The 19,098-nt window shown below is 40.5% G+C and overlaps 1 protein-coding gene across 1 annotated transcript in view; it reads left to right on the top strand.

Annotated features, from left to right (window-relative positions):
* The window catches only part of dync2h1 (dynein cytoplasmic 2 heavy chain 1), a 105,417-nt gene that overhangs the window by 1,760 nt on the left and 84,559 nt on the right, over positions 1 to 19,098 (top strand). Inside the window, 35 exon segments of the mRNA XM_063907500.1 lie at positions 164 to 302; positions 739 to 857; positions 1,354 to 1,498; positions 2,788 to 2,933; positions 3,079 to 3,165; positions 3,662 to 3,796; positions 4,193 to 4,306; positions 4,416 to 4,527; positions 4,923 to 5,047; positions 5,274 to 5,449; positions 5,661 to 5,856; positions 5,953 to 6,048; positions 6,259 to 6,420; positions 6,583 to 6,681; positions 6,885 to 6,978; positions 6,981 to 7,023; positions 7,268 to 7,496; positions 8,265 to 8,392; positions 8,844 to 8,959; positions 9,133 to 9,260; positions 9,808 to 9,957; positions 10,384 to 10,589; positions 11,075 to 11,230; positions 11,329 to 11,443; positions 11,931 to 12,101; positions 12,873 to 13,031; positions 13,816 to 13,884; positions 13,998 to 14,152; positions 14,317 to 14,449; positions 14,544 to 14,661; positions 14,792 to 14,904; positions 15,068 to 15,181; positions 15,357 to 15,507; positions 17,669 to 17,874; positions 18,881 to 19,063. Of these exon segments, the coding sequence (XP_063763570.1) occupies positions 164 to 302; positions 739 to 857; positions 1,354 to 1,498; positions 2,788 to 2,933; positions 3,079 to 3,165; positions 3,662 to 3,796; positions 4,193 to 4,306; positions 4,416 to 4,527; positions 4,923 to 5,047; positions 5,274 to 5,449; positions 5,661 to 5,856; positions 5,953 to 6,048; positions 6,259 to 6,420; positions 6,583 to 6,681; positions 6,885 to 6,978; positions 6,981 to 7,023; positions 7,268 to 7,496; positions 8,265 to 8,392; positions 8,844 to 8,959; positions 9,133 to 9,260; positions 9,808 to 9,957; positions 10,384 to 10,589; positions 11,075 to 11,230; positions 11,329 to 11,443; positions 11,931 to 12,101; positions 12,873 to 13,031; positions 13,816 to 13,884; positions 13,998 to 14,152; positions 14,317 to 14,449; positions 14,544 to 14,661; positions 14,792 to 14,904; positions 15,068 to 15,181; positions 15,357 to 15,507; positions 17,669 to 17,874; positions 18,881 to 19,063 (4,788 nt within the window).

Here is a 19,098-nt window from a genome sequence, read left to right on the forward strand (position 1 = left end):
TTATTTGGAACATATTTTAATTTGAATTATTCACCATTAAAGTGTTATACCTTTAAGTTTTGATAAAAACGTTATTTTGTGCCATAATAAAGTACCGACAAAGAACAAGACAATTCGGTCTAAATTTCTAATCTAATCTAATTTTTGCTTTACCTCTCTCTAGGATGAGCACTGGCGTTCAGCATTTGACCCAAAGCTGGCAGGCCTGCTGAGTGAGCTGGAGCTTGGCCTGGGCTCGGTGGTCCGCCAGTCTGGAGAACATCCCTCTGCTAAGAAGGGTCGCTCTGAGGAAGATGTCCTCGGTATGCATAAACATATATTTGCAAAATGAAATACACAGGTCAGGGCCTTAGTGCCTATGATCAAATAAGGGGTACAGAATGTTTTATATTATTTTGGGATTTTAGAAGTGTTGTAACAATATACATGTGATTGTGTTAAACATGTTACTTATATATTTAAAAGGACAACTTAACAATGGGAGCTGTATTGACGTACAGTAAGCATTCCTTTGGCTAAATGAATGTATGCAGTAATGTATTAGACTAATTTATTTGTGTTATCTCAGTACACCTATCACAAATACTTAATAAATATATGGCTAAACAATATCTGTTCATTTCATAAAGGAAGTTGTCAAGTAAAAACAACTCTAACCTCCTAACATCTTTACTGAATCTAACAAGAATGTGAGTAAAAAATGTTTTCAAACCCTGTTCTTTTTTCCCCTCTATGCAGGCATCCTGACTCCTAGTGATGAGTTCCAGTACTGGGAGGAACTCGCTCACTCTGCAGAGAAGAACATTTTGAGAGAGAGGGCTTCATATATCACTGAGCAGTTTAAACCCGTACAAAAGGTATGCATTCAAACCTTTATGTATTAATATTTACGTAAGTTTACAAATGTTTGTGGTCTCTCCGAAACAATGTGATGCTGCTATCTTCTAGTACAAGCTGTTGTTTGGCGCACTGAAACTGTATTTTGTTTTTCATCCAGACATTTTACATAATGTAGGGTTTTTTTGACACTGATATTTTATTTACTTAGTTGATACTTTTCATCTAAAAAATGTGCACTGCAGACAGAGTGCAGGCCAAGTTAAGCAATACAAACAATGCATACATTAACAGTATTAAAAAAGTTTCCTGTTCAAATGGATCTAGCAGTTTTTGACTCATTTGTCCAGTCATAATTTCAATTGTTGTATTTCATTGGATGCAACAAACAACAGGAACATGCAATGATTCCACACATGTTTTTTCACCATTTTAAGAAGTGTTTAATAATTGTTCTACAAGCTGATACAAGTTGCAGTGAACTATCTTTGAACTAACTGTCTGTAATTTCACCAGGAGTATGGGGGACTTGATGGCCTGTCGATGCCTGATGTTGTGGATCTGGTGGAACAGAGTAAAGACAGTCTGGATGATGTTTGGAGGCAAACTGATTTTGACCCTTATCCAGAAACGCGCATGGTGCGACTCATGGATGTTATCGGTGGGACCCTCACACAAACACAAAACAATATAGGGAAGTGAAAACCCATTTGCGTCTGTTACATGCTCAGTTAGCTGAACTGAAACTGACTTCTCAGGAAACTACTCAGTCTCGGATTCAAATACAAGAAAGGTGTCAAGCTGACTTAAGTAAACTGCGACCGCTGGCTGTTCTATGCTGTCGTAGAGGGTGTTGTGGTTTTGAGGTGCGCAAGCTGTGTGTTCGGAGACTTCCTATCTGTCGGCTAATCTCCGCTGTTCCTGACGACGTTCTAACTTCAGCAGCTACGTTACATACGGGTTTGTTCGTTTTAAGTCACTGTGAGCGCCAGAGTCACTCTAGCACAGACTGAACCGGTCGGAGAGCTGTTAGAACGGGCCGCTCGGATACTCAAAGCAGAGCTCAGTGTCGCAGCTGCACCTCGCGCTCTGCTGCAGTGAATGTGTCAAATTTACTTTTAAATAATATTACATCGTTTGAACACTAACTAGCGTACGTTGCCACTAACTCCTAGCGTTAGCTTTAGCCTTGGTTTTCAAATATATGTTTTCATTGTCATAATTTTACAGACTATCCATGTCATCATAATCATATCTTACATTGTCATCCTTACTGATAAACCAGGCACTCAATTTTAAGTTCCACATGTTAATAATAAATTAACTTGCTTTGCCTTATGTTAGCATCACTGAGTGGTAGAGGAAAACAATTACCGTTATTTGACCCATTTATTCAACATGAATATCTTTTAGATCCTATGTTAGTAAGGTAGTGGCAAAGTCCATAGGGACTTGGTCTGGGAACTTGGTCACCGGTTCATGTCCTCGAAAGACCAAGTGCTACTGAGGTGTCCCTAATTAAGGCATTGTTCCCTACATGTAGTGGAGTAAAACTACACAATTTAGCTCTGAATTGCAGTAGAGTACAAGTACAAAGTAGCATACATTTGAAATACTCAAGTAAAGTACAAGTGAGGGAGGGGGGATTCCTTGTCACCAAATCCGAGCGTCGTGCTCGCCGACTGATTTAAAAAAAAAAAAAAACCCAAAAAACTAAATGGGTTGCGAAATGTACCTTGGCGGCCCCGCCCAAGAAAAATCTATGTGTGGGAAACCCTGGAGTAGTTGTTAATAATACTGTCTCATAACTTCTGAGTTCTGACATCCTTACATTCCTGTAATATTTAGCAAGTTGTTTCACAATCTAAGGTTATCTGTTTAAGCAGGTTCACTTTTCCATGCATATAGCAACTTTGTCATCTTTTATTTTCGTTATTCTTTGTGTACTAGGTGGAGCTCTGGGAAGATACGTGCAGAAGAAGCTGAGTAGTCTTAAAATATTTGAGGAGCCATTTGTATCTATGAGAGAGAACCTGAGGACGGGCGTTTCCATCTGTGAACAGTGGGTGTTAGCCTGTGAGCATCTGACTGGACAGGTATGGAAGAGAACAAAATGAGGAGGATGTGCACACAATTGTTATACATTTTAATATATGGTTTATACCTATAATAAAACATATAAAACTAAATCAGTTTGTCTGTGGTAACACTGAACATGTATTGACCTGCCTTTTTTCTCAGGTGTGGAAGAGACATGCTCCACACCCCTGGAAAGGAAACAAGCACTGTCCGCAAACCCTACATTGCCTCGCTAAAAGATTAGATGAGGTAAGTAATCTCATGTCATTGTGGTTACATTACATTCAGTGCTTGACCTAAATGTATTTCTGTAAGAAGTGTCTTGGTTGTCCTTCCCTTGTTTTTGCTCTTCTGTAAAAAGAACAGACGTAACATTTAGGTGAAATTTCCACATGTCATTTAAAAAACAGATCATGGAAGAACATCTGAACCATTAATGGATTAAAAAAGAGAATTGCACACTGTGCACCTTAATCATCCTCAAAGTAACGACACTGATCAATTTATTATTAACTGTATTCTTTCAAACGTTTTTGTCATCAGTTTAGCACGCTTAAGAACATCTGTATTTTTTATATTGTGTCTCCCATACCCATTTACACAGCATTTTAGGAATAGTGCCATAATCTGATTAGTCAGTCACAATTTGTAAGTCATCTTGTTGACTACTTGCAAACATGACCAAACACGTACACATAACAGACATAGATAAGTTGTAAACACTCTCCTTGTTTATGTCTTCCAGGTGGTGACTCTGCGTATGGTTCATGAGAAACTGCTGCGTCTGCTACCAGCAGGGAAGCAGCCTGCTCTGACTTCAGATCGAGTGTTTGAGCCTTTCTCTGGAATCAACCCTCTGCATTACAACCCCTACACTGAGGTTAGTGAGATATTTCCATGTGACACTTCTGAATGAGTGTTTTAGCCTTTCATTATACCTGTACTTGGTCATTTCCAGTTCATGCAGGCACGATATAGTACAGTTGCAGGTTCTTCACTGCGTGGCTGCATAAAAATATATCCAAGCTAAGAGAATTCCAAATAATGCTCACAATTCCTAGCTACAACCAACTTATGAGCATTTGGCTGGATGGCAGCTGTATATTTTCCAAAAACCTCATCCTGTATTGACTTTAAACCCATGTAAAAGCACCTGTGTTCAAGCTTAGAAAAGCCATGCTGATTATTTAGATTTTTTAAGTAGCATCTTCTACACTATAAAGGCAAGAGTGTACCTTCATTTACTTAAATTATTACTTTTATTTGTTGTTTTTAGCCTCTCTGGACAGCAGCGGTGGCTCAGTTTGAGCGACTGATGGCTCCTTCTGAACAGGAAGTCGCTGGCAGATTGAAGAGCTACATCGCAGATGTACAAGACAACCCACAACAGGTAGCGTAACACACCTCAGATTGGAAGCTAAAACACTGTGTGTGGGTGTGTGTTGATCTGGGAACTTACTGTATGTCCCTGTGCCTGTGTGTATGTGGTTGTTGTCTAGCTTTTGCAGGTTTTCCAAAAACACAAGGAGTTGATCAGACGTCCCACCATCAGCAAAGAGCTGCAGTCAGAGAGAGAGACACTACTGGCCAGACTCCTAGACTACAACAAGGGTACACAGTTCTGATTCAAAGCACTTATGTCTTGTTTTGTCAGAGATACTGTGGCATCCGGTTATTGTATCTACACCTGCTGAAAAAAACCTAAAAAGTACATTATAATAATTCAAAAATGTCCCAGTCTTGCTGAATATGAGAGCAGTATGTAAGCCATTCAGAATCTGAAAGCATTGAATATGTCCTCAAAGGGTTTTTATACTCTAAATTGGGACCAATAGTATTCCTTTAGCCCATAAATGTAATAATCCAATCGTTTAAATTACTCAAAATGTATAACAATACGAGAAGGTTTTAAATAAAGGGGAAATGTGTTTGTAATATGCTTCCCTGATTGAGGCCCTTGCTTGTTCCAGACCACTGACCCCTCTCTACTCAATTGATTTTCTTAGGCCTGAAGACTGACTTTGAGAGTCGGTGCCATGGAGCTCCTGGAGACAAGTCTGGGCCATTCATCGGCAGGAACCTGCCTGAAGTGGTCAACAAAATTGTCTGGGTCAGACAGCTCATACATAAGGTAACTAAGTGTGTTTCACATACGTCTTTCTATCATCAAGTCTAAAAATGATTTTCAGGTGTAAGAGAATGAGCTCTCATTAAATACTGAGACAGATGAGGAACTTATGAAATGAAATCATACAACTTTAGCCTTTGCTTATGATACAAAATCAAATACATTTTATGAGGCGTTTGGACTGATTCCTTTTTCCTTTTATATTCCTGTACTTGGATTCTTCCTATAGGTTGAGGACTCTGTCCGCATTGCTGAGGCACTGCTTTCAGACCTGTCCGGGTTTAAGGGCTTCCTGCATTTCTGTGATGACCTGCTGGAGGTTCTGAGGGCGTATGAGCAGGAGCAGTTCGAGGACTGGTCGAGAGATATACTGTCAGGGCTGGCTGACCCAAAGTCAGGGATCAGGTTTGATTAATAAGACATCTAAAAAAGTTCAGAGCAACACCGAGTTACATATTAATTGCCATTGAAAGAATTCAGGTCAATTTATATCACAGTACCTGGGGCTCTTTTTTTAACTTTTCAATATTAAACATCACCTCGTTAGGCACATTGCTCAAATGCATTTCAGGGTGCTGGTTTGAGTGTATCTACTTATTCTTTCATCCTTATATAGTCTCCAGGCCAGTAACCGTGTGATGGACCTGGACCACGTGGACGGCAGGCTGAAGATCCAGTATTCAGACAGGCTGGTCAGTCTGCTCAGGGAGGTCCGGCAGCTCTCCGCCCTAGGGTTTCCCATCCCCGCTAAGATACAGCAGGCTGCTAATACTGCAGACAAATTCTACAGACAAGCCATAGTCCTCAAACAGGTGACATGCTTTTTCCTCTTTAGTGTTTTAATGTCTGTCTCATTATTTATGTTTTAACTTGTCTAAAGCTCATATTGTATCATGTGACTGTTGTAGGTGGCCCATTTCTACAACACCATTGACCAGCAGATGATTCCCTCTCAGAGACCTATGATGCTTGGACTTGCCCTGGCCTTTGAACAGGTCATCAAGGTACAGCTTAGCACTTTGTGAAATTTGTTTGTTATTTCCATAAAAGCGATATTGAAAGCTGAAGACAATGCCTCATTATGAGGTTTACAGGTATCGGACTGAACTTTCTCTTCCGCAGTGACACATTTTAAACAACATATCCCTTATAAATGTTGTTTGCGGCTTTGAATTGAAGATCATTTTTCTGTTTTTTTGGTTCTCGTTTTTTAGAATCCTCGTTCTCAGTCAAAGGAATCTGGTGGTAAACTAAAAATCACCTGGGACAACCCCAAACAGCTGGAAGTTTATATCGCCAAGTTGCAATCTGCTGCTGAGAAACTTTCCACCCAGAACAGGAAGTTACGAAAGTGGCACACAGACTTCATTGACAAGGTTTGCAGCTTGCTGTTACATTTTTGTTCCTTTTTTTTTTACAAAATGATTGAATACAGAAGCAATTAGGATTAATTGTTGCAACCCTATTCCTTTGAAATAATAATGTTGTAATTTGTATCTAAAATCTGATTTGTTTGCACACCTGGGTGCATTTCTCAGATGGTGACACTGATGAATGTGGACCTACTGAGACACCAGCACCGGTGGAAGGACGGCCTGCAGGACCTCCGCACTGGCTTTGCCACTCTGGAGGCTCAGGTAGTGATAGCAGTCAAAAATACAAGTGTCTCTGCTGCTGGCAATAATGTAACATATTCATATTGAATCAATTATTTATTATATATAATATATTGATAGAAGAATTAAGTCACCAGGAAGCTCCACGCATTTTTGGACATACACAACCTGTATAACAAATGAATCCTCTCCCTTTAAAATGGAATGCATGCGTGTGTGTTCAGGGCTTCCGGTCTGATGACATGCGGGCATGGCGTCAGCACTGGAACCATCAGCTTTACAAAGCTCTGGAACATCAGTACCAGACCGGTCTGGAGGCTCTAACAAGAACCTGCCTGAAATACACATAGACCTCACTTTCAAGTCAGTATACAAACTTTAAGGGGGTAACAACTTCCTGTCCCGCTCTTTATTCGTATTCTCTTATTCCATTTCTCTCTGCTTCTACAGATTATAATATCCTCTTGTTCTCTACCCGTCACACTTTTCCCCCCTATCCCCTTCTTTTCCTGTTTGTCCATGTGTTTCTTACTTCTCTTTCCTATATCAACATTGTTAATTTCATTTTAACACCCCCCCCCCCTTATTTCTGTGCTACCATGAATAGGCAGGGTCGATTGCAGTTCCGCCCACCTTTTGAGGAAGTGAGAGCACGCTATTTCAGGGAGATGAAGCGGTTCATCTCAATACCAAACCAGTTCAAAGGGGTCAGTGCCCAGGGGGAGGAACTTATCTTCAGTATCATGATTGATAGAAATGCTACTGGTTTCGTCACCATCTTCAGCAAGGCCGAGGACCTCTTCAGCCGCCTGCAGGCTATACAACACAAGTTCAAGGTGCACAAACAACACATTATTTTGACATTAATACTAATTATGGCTGATTTATATGTTTCAACTGTTGCAGAAAAAGCACATGTGTTATGTATGATGTTGAGAGAAGAGTACCAAATGTTTTTTATTGGTAGGATAATTACATAAAAATTGAACTGTTTTGATACATTTATTTGTGGCAAGCCTTCTGCTCTTCGACACAATAGAGATGTAAGGCTAAACTTCAAAAGTTAATTTGTTTACTTTTTGAACCTTTGTTCATTGAAGCACTGAACTGTTTTCTTTGAAAGAAAGAGTCTTCAATTAGTCATGCTTCTCTATTTATATACTGAAGTTGTGTTGTTTTATCTAAGCTTTTCCCCCCCTTTACCCCGTGAGACAGGACATGCAGTATAGGATACTTCCCCTTTTGTTTGCAGCCAAGCATATCTAAACTTGGGGAATCCCTCGTCTATTTTTCATTAGTTGTTTCTAATTACTCATTTTTTTTGTTGTTGCTGCCCGTAATCGAGCCCCCTTGACATTTCAAATTGGGAAACTGTTTGTGTGTGTGTGTGTGTGTGTGTGTGTGTGTGTGTGTGTGTGTGTGTGTGTGTGTGTGTGTGTGTGTGTGTGTGTGTGTGTGTGTGTGTGTGTGTGTGTGTGTGTGTGTGTGTGTGTGTGTGTGTGTGTGTGTGTGTGTGTGTGTGTGTGTGTGTGTGTGTGTGTGTGTGTGTGTGTGTGTGTGTGTGTGTGTGTGTGTGTGTGTGTGTGTGTGTGTGTGTTTTGTAGGAGTGGGTGGTGCTGGGCCAGGTTGATTTAGAGAAGTTAGTAGAGAAGCATCTGAGCTCTGTGCAAGACTGGGAGAGAAACTTCAAGGCCCTGAAAGCCAGGGGGAAGGAGTCAGAACGTCTACCAAGGTATATAATACGCATAATAAACACAGGTAAACATAACAAAGTTACAACTACTCAAAAACTATGTTCAAACTGGTTTTGAGTAAAAAACAATGAATCATCATCACACAACATAAAAGAAAAAACTCTGTATCTGGAAATCAAGCATTTAACCACAGCAGTCATATCATTCTCTTAAAACAGAAGTTATGAATGAATGATTCATAAAAAACATTTTGTTATCAACACAAGCTGGGTGTGGTGAAACTGTTGATTACATACTGTGATTCTGCTTGTGTTGAGGTCACAGAGATGACTTTATGCCATTTGTACTGTAGCCGACATTTTAATTCTACTATCAGGAATAAATGTACTTCTTCGACTTCCAGTTAATTGACCTTTAAAGTACAGGGAATTTACACCCAGACAATACAGTTACATGCACTGATCCTCTTCCCTCTTCCTCCTCTATCAGTCAGGAGAAGGTCGACTGTATTACAGTTAACTGTGAGCCAGTGAAAGCCATCATCGATGACCTGATCCAGAGGCTGTTTGACTTGCTGCTCTCATCACTCAGGAGGTCCATACAAGGTAACAATAGACCGCTGGATTGTTTTTTATTCTACTTTCATTTTCTTTACTCACTTGGTTTCGTTTGTTTACAGCATACGTTTTGCTTTTCATTCTAATTGCCCAATAACTTGGTATGCTTTGTCATTTTCTGTTTCCTTTCTTTCATGTTACCATTTTCCTTTTTCTTTCAGGGCACACCCAGGCCATAGACAGTTTTCTTTCAGAGTCAATGGAGGTGTTGTCTACTCGACCAGAGAGCATGGAGGAGATTGGTGTGGCCGGTGGCAAATATAACCAGATATTAACCCGCAAACCAGAAGTAAGACCAACACAATCAGAATCTCTAACCAGGAGCTAAACGACAGTACAAATGCTAGAGTTGTTCCTCTAATCCCTGATTAATTGTCTTCAAATCAAAAGAAATTAAGGCATAAAGGTCATTTTCCTCCATACATTCAAATATCTGTTCTTCATGTAAAGAAATTATTGACTTTCTTTTACTTTCAAATTGTGTTTTTTTTATGATACTGAAAACAACAACATGACATGCATGAATTCCTAAGTGTATGTGCATTTATGATTATTACATTTCTGATGTTTGATATAAAAGCACAACTATTAATTTCCTGTAAAATTAACCCAGTGTTTAACATACTATGGAAATAAACTACCTAATTAACTTATTCTGGTGTGTGTGTGTGTGTGTGTGTGTGTGTGTGTGTGTGTGTGTGTGTGTGTGTGTGTGTGTGTGTGTGTGTGTGTGTGTGTGTGTGTGTGTGTGTGTGTGTGTGTGTGTGTCTGTGTCTGTGTCTGTGTCTGTGTGTGTGTGTGTGTGTGTGTGTGTGTGTGTGTGTGTGTGTGAATAGATCCTGCCTCAGTTCCAGTGTGCGGAGGAGAAGAACCGCCTGCTACGAGCAGTGGCTGGTGGGGGCATGGACTCCCTTTCCTCACTGAGGGCCAAGTGGGATAAACTGGAGCTTGTCATGGAGAGCCACCAGCTCATGATCAAAGACCAGGTGATAGAATGGACTGTATAAATAGCGCTTCATCCAGTCATCATTCCAACCTCATTCACACTGCGCAATGTAGCATTCTGCTCATGTAAGCTAGCAATCATACAACACATTCACACACCCTGTGCCGTGCCATCAGGAGAATCTCGGGGTAAAGTATCTTGCCCAGGGATACATCAACATGCTGACTGCACAGGGCTGGGATCGAACTCAAAACATTCCTATTGAAAGATGATTGCACTCCCTTGCAGCCACAGAAACCAGAAAAACTCAGTATTGTACACATCCGGGTTTAAAATCGTTTCATCCAACAGCTTTCTGCTACTTCTTATTTAGTCTCATTATTTCTCCTCCTGCCTTTCTTTCTTTTCCTTATCTTTATTTACACCATGTTCCTTTACATTTTCTCTTTGCCTGTTCCTCCCTCAGGTGGAGGTGATGAGAAGTAACGCTGCCGGTCGTATCGATGCTTACAGGGCGGACCTGGAGCGCTTTAAGGCCCGCTGGGACCAGCTGAAGCCTAAAGACGAGATTCTGGAGAGTGGGGATCACGCTGCCCTTCTTGCCTGCCTCCAGACCATCAGGGACAAGCAGCAGGAGTTCCAGGAGCTAGAGCTTTTGCGCAGTAAACTGCTGTAAGTTACGAAGAATTTCCAGTTGTTTTTATTGACTAGGGACAGCTGATAGGATGTTCATATCCTAGATAATGTTTTTACAATATGCTATGGTTAGATAAGATGTGTTTATGATTGGTGATACAGCCATAAACCTGCCTAAGAAGTCAGATACACTATGAAAGTTTGTTGCTCAACATGAAACGGCATCGCAATTTCATTTTTTAATGTCTGGTTTCTGTTATCTTTTTTGATAGATTTTTCCATTGAAGCTTCTCAGTATTTTTACTGATTCACACTGACTTAAAAAGACTGGAAATACTATATTATTCATGGCCTTCTCATAATTACACTACAGCCCAGGGCCCTGTGCAGAGCAGCTGCCCCGCACTAGAACTTCTTGGTTGTGTTTTACCTAAATCTACAGTTTAAGTGCCTTTCTCTCAGGTCTCAATACATTTAAGACTATTTAAAGTGTGCATTCATCTGCTCTCCTCTCTCCTTAGTGAGGACTGTACCTATTTTGACCTGGGGACTCCAGATTTCTCTCTGGCGGAAGAAACAAAAAGAGACATGGACGAGTATAGCCAGATGTGGGGTTTGTATGAGGAGTGGCAGCAAGGCTTTACAGAAAAGGCCCAGGAGGACTGGATCACATTCAGGTTGGGGCTCAATTTGATTCCTGCTGTAGATTAATCTTCTTATTTTCACTTACCTGTGTTGGTTGTGTCTTAATATCTGTGTTTCTTTTGTTTTCCAGGAGTAAGACGTATGTGTTTGAGGAATTTCTCTTTACGTGGCAGGACAGACTTAGGAAGCTGGAACAGCCGACTGCCATGTCCGTCAAACTGCAAGGAGAAGTGGACAAATACAAGGTAGACAGGAGAGCAGTCGGTGGAATAACGTATTATCATCTATTTTCACTACAACAATAATACCACACATCTCAAGCATAACCCTTGAGCAGCACCTACAGGCTTTGATGTGTATTCCACTCTGTTAGGAGTTTTAGGCAATACAATGACAAATCAGCCGTTTATCAGCTCATAGGAAAGTGTCAAAATGTTATTATAGGACATGTTGAGACATTTCTAAAATCTAAAGAGTTCCTTTTTTTTGGAAAGAATACATTCTTTTTGAAAATGTGATGCAAGAAGAGACTTTTGTAATTGTGGCAAAAGAAAAAAGGTCACATGATCACAAAAATCTGTGAATATATAGATGTTATTTGTACCAAACGACTATAGATGAATGGTGAGTGTTAAATAATATTGAAGGAATTTGATCCTCTTTCACATCATTGCATAGTTTGTAGTTGTTTTCTACCCTCTTATTTTCACAATTTTCCGTCTGTGTGTCTAGAACATGGTCCCGGTACTGAAGTATGTGCGCGGGGAGCACCTGTCCCAGGACCATTGGTTGGACATGTTCCGTTTGCTTGGCCTTCCAAAAGGAACAACGTTAGAGAGACTCGTCTTTAATGACCTCCTCAATGTGGCACATACCATCATTGAAAAGGCATTGGAGCTTAAGGTATGTGCACACACACTCAAGCAAATGTACATATAAAACGGTGGAGGCATACACATCTACACGGAACCAGACGTCTTTAAAAATTATTCCTGCTTTTCTTGTTCGTTTTTTAGGAATGTCCTCATCTAGTTGTTTTTTTTCCACTGATGCCAATCATTTGATATTGAGAATTTGACATATTCACATTCAGTAAAGAATTAAGACTTTGTTATGTATATGGTATTTAAGCATTTTCTGTGTTTCCTTTTGAACAAATCCTTATATAAAGTAAGAACTCTTGCAGTTGTGTTTGTGTTAACGTGTTATTTAATTCATCTAAAAACAATGACATCTTAGATTTAGATACTTCCTATTAATCACACCTTAAGATTTTTCCTGGTAGTGTTTTGGTGCCACATTTAAAAAATAAATCAACCTATTTATCATAGTGTTTAGGCCATTATGGAATTATTAAGCTGATAATTGCTGTTTTCTTATTTCTTACCAGGCTGATTCAAAGTTAAATGCAGTAACAATATGTGTATTAAGGTTGATTTTAGTAAAGATACATTTGTTGAGTGAATTTTTGTATCATCATATGCCAAGTTTTCTATAATCCAAGAGAATCAGTGCCAAAATACTGTACAGGGTACACGGGGGACCTCACGGTACTAGTTTTTGCACACCAGCCCAGAGGAGTCATACCGGTGGATCCTCCAGGATGCCATGTACTGTATTTTCAAAATGTATTGAAAGTAGTGTGTGTGTTTGTCTATGCGTTTGGACGTTAAGGACCTGAACAGTCGTGCTCAGGCAGAAGTCACGATCAGAGAAGCACTAAGGGAGCTGGATCTGTGGGGAGCAGCTGCTACCTTCAACCTGACGGAGTACACAGACAGCAGCAAGCGCTCACTCACCCTCATCAAGGACTGGAAGGATATAGTCAACCAGGTACACACACAGGCACAATAAATGTTTTTATTAGCCATAGTTTGACCATAACCCACTGGTACATGGCAGATGGCCTCCATGAAAATTGAGAAGAGTTTGTTACTTTTTTATTAGATCTTAATTTCCTCTAACTGCTCTCCACCTGCCTGATATTGCCAACCAAGGGATTCCTCAGCACCAAGATACTGTTTAATTAACTTCATTATTTCTCATACACCCATCATTTGTAGCATCAGGTAACATGATTGCCTTTCTGCATGTAGCCTCCTGTAAAAAGAAATAATCCTTTCCCTAATCAGCATGATCCTCATTTATCCTGCTGTAGTTAATACTTCTTCCTGACAGTATCTTTGTTGTCTAGTTTTCCTTTTTTTGAATTTTTATAAAATGGACTTTCTCCTGTCTCTTGAATCTGGGCCGGCCGCTAAAGCTGTTTAGTATACAAACAGTGTGACCCAGGATGTTGTTCTACCTTACTCGACCAAGTTTACCTTTCCTTCTCCTGAGTTTTGAGCCATAACGCTGACTCCCCATCATGCTTTTTATTAGGATGATATGAAAATATGTAAGTCTGCATGCAGAGCAATGCATATTAAAACATGTATTCATTTGAAAGGCTACTCTAACTGTTATCAGAATTTCCCCTTATCATAAGGATTATTTTGATAATGATTGTTTTGGGCAGGTCAATTAAAGTGACCACTCGGTAGATAAACTGGCCCCTTCAAATGAAATGTGAAGGATTAGCAAACATTGGCTTTATCACCGTTCTGTGTCCATCCAGGTGGGAGATAACCGCTGCCTGCTGCAGTCTCTGAAAGACTCCCCCTACTACCGCAGCTTCCAAGACAAGGTCAGCTCAGTAAAATCTGTGAATACGTGCTTCACATATGTATGCATTTTGTTCACATTCCATAATGAAGCAGCAGTAACCAAAGCTCCTATATTTACTCTGTGTGTGTCCAGGTCAGTCTGTGGGAGGTCCGTCTCTCAGACTTAGACGAGTACTTGCTGAGTCTGAATGCCATCCAGAGACGCTGGGTTTATCTGGAGCCCATTTTTGGAAGGGGTGCATTGCCCCGGGAGGAGGCCCGCTTCAAACGTGTTGATGAAGACTTCAGGTACCGCGTGTTTATAGAAAGACAGGTTAAAAGTAGTTCTGACATTTTAGCAATAAATAAAAGCTCATTGCCCACACCCAGAGTTCTCAGTCTGAAATGAAGCATTATCTACGTTGCCATATGCACATTCATTAACAAAAACCCTCTCTCCATACGTGAAACAGGTCCATCATGTCCGACATTCAGAGGGACAACAGAGTGGTTTCTTTGAGCTCAAGGGCTGGCATCAGAAACTCTCTGGTCACCATACTGGATCAGCTGCAGCGCTGCCAGAAGTCACTCAACGAGTTCCTCGAGGTTCACACACATGCATTTTTTCATGCAAAGACTACAGATTTACTTCATGGGTTGTACGAATCACAACTGTTTTTATTGTGTGTGTTTATCGCAGGAGAAGCGCTCTGCCTTCCCACGGTTCTATTTCATAGGAGATGATGATCTGTTAGAGATTCTCGGCCAGGCAACCAACCCAACTGTCATCCAGTCACACCTCAAGAAACTCTTTGCAGGTCCGGTCTGTTCTGTTCTCTCGTTTTTCATTACTTTCTTCTCTTTTCTGTTATTCCATTTCATCTTTCCCTGTTGTATCATAGCGTTTCCTGACAGTGAAGATAATTGCTGTGTGTATTATCCTTGCAGGCATCCACAGTGTTACATTTGATGAGCAGTGTCAGCACATTGTGGCCATGTGTTCTTTAGAAGGAGAAACAGTGCCTCTCAGAAACCTAGTACGCATCTCCAGCCTCGTGGAGGTAAAGTGTATGTGAATGTATATACTGTATGTTCTGGGTTGTATGTTGAAGATAAATAATTGGTTGCAGACTCTCCGGCTTTGCATGTTTATGTTTCTTAAAAACTGAGGATACTGTATTCTTATTTAAATGAGATCGTTGTTTTCTCTGAACTCTGTCCTAGGTGTGGCTCAGTGAGCTGTCTGTGGAAATGAAGGAGACTCTGAAGCACCTGCTGTTTGAATGTATGAAAGCAGGGAGGAAAGGGGACCTGGACCCCTCACGCTACCCGTCGCAGGTACACACACACACACTCACACTCACACTCACACTCACAATCACACACTAACCCCAACCCCAACCAACCCCAATACTTTGCTCAAGATGAGAAGCACAGTGTCAGCGATATGTGACCCAAGATATGAAATAACAATTTTATTTCAAGTGTCTGAACGTTCTTATTTTTGGTTTAGATTCTGTGTCTGGCTGAGCAAATCCAATTTACTGAAGATGTGGAAAGGGCTCTAAAAGAGCAAAGTTTGCCGCAGCTGGAGCTGGAGCTCAGCAACAAGTTAGAACACTACACTACGGTCGACACCAGCTCTGAGGATCACACTAACTCAGGTACTTCTGTCTCCGTTTGTCTGTAAGCAGTGGTGAATTGATGTATGTCCTAACTGGATGGAGTGAAGAAACGTGTTTGTTTGTGTAAACTGTTTGGGTTAAATTACTACGTAAACTTGTTTACTTTATTTTATTTGTTTAGTTGTCAGGGACCATGCCTGTGTATTTATTTTTTGTTTTGTTCTAGTGCATACACAACCCTCTTACCATATTCTTAAATGTATTTATCTATACCGTGTGGTAGTAATTCTGACCATAATCTAAGAAGTCATTCAAAATCAAGATGTCTAAACATCTTCTGCTGTGAGACAAATGCAAACTCAGCCTTGCGGATCGTTCTGCTCTTCAACCCCCTTTTTTTGATTTGCTATATTAGTTTGCTAATCACGTTCCTTTTGACACTAACCTCCCTAAATTGCCAATCTCTATAAACACTTGCGACTTCCCGCTTGCTTTTCGTTCCACTATCAGACTCCCTCTTGTGTTGTTAATGATTGAGCTCTGATCAAAATCTTGTGTTGTTACTCAGGACTGAGAGATGATTGCTCTTATGTGAGTCTTCTGATAGGCAGTCAGAGCCGAGGGGCTGCAGAGGGGCCGTACCCTTTAACGCTGGCAGGCTAATTGAATGTCTCAGGGTGGGATATAAAGCTACATTAAACATGACAGCAGAGGGTTTTTTTTTTTTTTTTACAGAACTTGAATTTGTAAAAAAGGACTTTTAAATTCAAATCAGGGTTTCTTATTCATGCATGAGATGAAAAGCTCTTCCATAACTCTGGTAGTGGCATCATTTCACGGTACATTGCAACCAAATTCCACATTTCTGTGTCATGAAAATGTCTCAATGATAACGGTGCTTGTTTCACTCGCAGATTTTTGTCATCGGCTAGTTGGATTTTCGTACTTTTTTCACATAATTATAAAGTACCAAAGGTTTCAGCAGAGCGCAGGGTTGAAGGTTAGTATATTTATTGATCAAATGGTTTCCGTTCCGCCTCTCTTGCATTCAACCCTCTAGCAGTCCACACTTGAAATAAAACCCACTTTCATGATAGCATCTCTTCAAATGACTGACTTCCTAAAACAACCAGGTAGGCTGAAGAGGCTTTGGAGTGGCAGTATTGATTAAAGCGGCTAAAGTAATGGCAAGAAGGATAATGTAATTACCCAATCTACATTAATGGCCCATAAACCATGGTGTGGAGTGCGAATGAACTTCCGTTTGGCACACAGACAAGTCAAGATGGTGTTCATTTGGCATGGTGTTTTTATGCTTCCTGGGGTGGGCTGACATCACTGAAGCATTCCTACTGAACACACAACACATTCAAAGCACCTACCTAGTACATAATGACTGTCCAATGTAATTTACATTATACAATCCCAACTTCAGAGGGAAGATTTATGATTCAAATATCCGAGCCATAAATCTTGTATGTAAAATACTCCCTCTGTTGCTGGAGATTGGCAGTGGAACACCATTCACTTGACTTTACAAGGTCCATTGGACTAGTCATTTTCTGTTATGCATAAATAAACATATTGAGTTTGGATAAGCACAAAGGTATCCACTTGAGGGAATCTTTCTGTCAAACAACAACAAGAGTTCTGTATTTATTCCTTTTATAATTTTTTCTCAGCCGTGACATTAGTCTTTTTTTAATTCACAGAGAATTTAATGGCTAGGCCTGTTCACAATCACAAAATACTGACCACCAATCACAGTTTTCTTCAAGATCATTCTTTGGTTCTGCCTTTATTGGAGAACAAATTGCCCGATAAGGAGGTAGAGAGAAGAGAGACATGCAGCAAAGTGCCTCGGTTCTGACTCTGTCTATGAATGGGACTCCCATATATTCCTTTCTTTTTTACGGTTTAGCCAGTTAGTAATATTGACTTTCCAGAATATCAGTTTGGTGAATTCATGTCTGACAACGTTTTCCTAAAATGTTTGTAGTGAGGGGTCCTGTTTTCCTCACCAATAATAACTTTTCTGCATTACAACTTAAAATAGCTTTCCTTGCAACGGTTATGATAACATAAAAGCTCTCTGTCCTTTTACAATGAGCTCCATCCATCTATCCACAGCATTCAAAATAAAGTTGGTTATTTGTATCTTTTTACCCCTTCTGATATTCCTGCATGTCTCTCTGTACAGAGTCCAGTGTCCTGCAGCTGAAGCTGAAGGCGTTGATCCTGGATATTATTCACAACATTAGCGTGGTGAAGCAGCTCAACCAGGCAGGGGTGACCGGCGCTGATGCCTGGGCCTGGAAGAAGCAGCTTCGCTTCTACATGGGAGCAGACAAATGCTGCCTTATTCATATGGTGGATGCACAATTCAGCTACACGTATGAATACCAGGTTTGTTGGCATGTGCATAAAACTGTATACACGAGCAAATCAGCTGCAGTTAAGCTTTTTCTTAAGAGTCTTCATTTTTGATCAGTCAGCTCATACTTTAGAGTAGAAATCAGCTTACTTAGTATTCAAACTGCCATGTCTTGAAAAGAGGAAAGCAGGAAGCATTTCTAACTTATACGCTTGGCAACTCTAATTAAATTGACTAATTGATCCATTTAATTTCAGATAGACGTGCTGATTCTGTGTCTCACTTTCACAATACACATTTCAGCCATCTGTGACACCTGCTATAAACACATACTGTGCATATCATTTAAATGTTCCTTCTGCAATTCCTCATCAAATACATATAAGGAGCGCTAAAGCATGCACAGTATGTTCTGCGAAACTCTGAAAAGCCATACTGCCAACTGTTCATACTGTAGCATTCTTACATGTTTTTCAAGCAGTCAGCAGTGTACAGTCAGTGTTCCCGCTCATGCTTTACTTAATCCTAACCCTAGCCCATAGTTACACATTGATTCACACATAGATGGCTCTTGTCATTGAGGTAGCATTCTCAAAATCGTAGTTAAACAGTGATTGATTAGCACTATCAATTAAAGGACTCTGTGTTCTTGTTATTATTCTCACTCACAGTATGTTCTGTTACAGAAATAAAGTTCTACTTCTTATCTTTTACCTTTGGGGGGCAGTGTTTATGCAGAGATGAAGAGCACTGAGGATACCTCGCTTTATTCCCCCTCTGCAGAATCTTCAAGATAACACAAGCAAGACTCAGTCTCACGCATTCTCTTCCTCTTATCATTTGTTTTATAATTCCTTCCTTTTTCAATCCATCATCTGTTTGCCTTTCTCCCCCACTGAATTCTGCCCCCCTTCTTTTTTTTGCCTTTCCACTCTTCCATCACTCACCATATCTTTATTTTTATCTCACTGTGTTTTTGTCACTTTATTTCTCTGTATCGCTCACTTTCTTCTCCCTCCTACCTCTCGTGTCTCCCAGGGGAATGCGGCCAAGCTGGTGCACACCCCCCTGACTGATAAGTGCTACCTGACTCTGACCCAGGCCATGAAGATGGGACTTGGGGGGAACCCCTATGGGCCTGCTGGCACAGGAAAAACGGAGTCGGTCAAAGCCCTGGGGGGGCTGTTCGGACGCCAAGTGCTGGTGTTCAACTGTGATGAGGTATGAATATATGAAGGGGTTAACATGTCAGCCTA

This window comes from Eleginops maclovinus, chromosome 18, assembly GCF_036324505.1.
Source record: "Eleginops maclovinus isolate JMC-PN-2008 ecotype Puerto Natales chromosome 18, JC_Emac_rtc_rv5, whole genome shotgun sequence".
Lineage (NCBI taxonomy): Eukaryota > Metazoa > Chordata > Actinopteri > Perciformes > Eleginopidae > Eleginops > Eleginops maclovinus.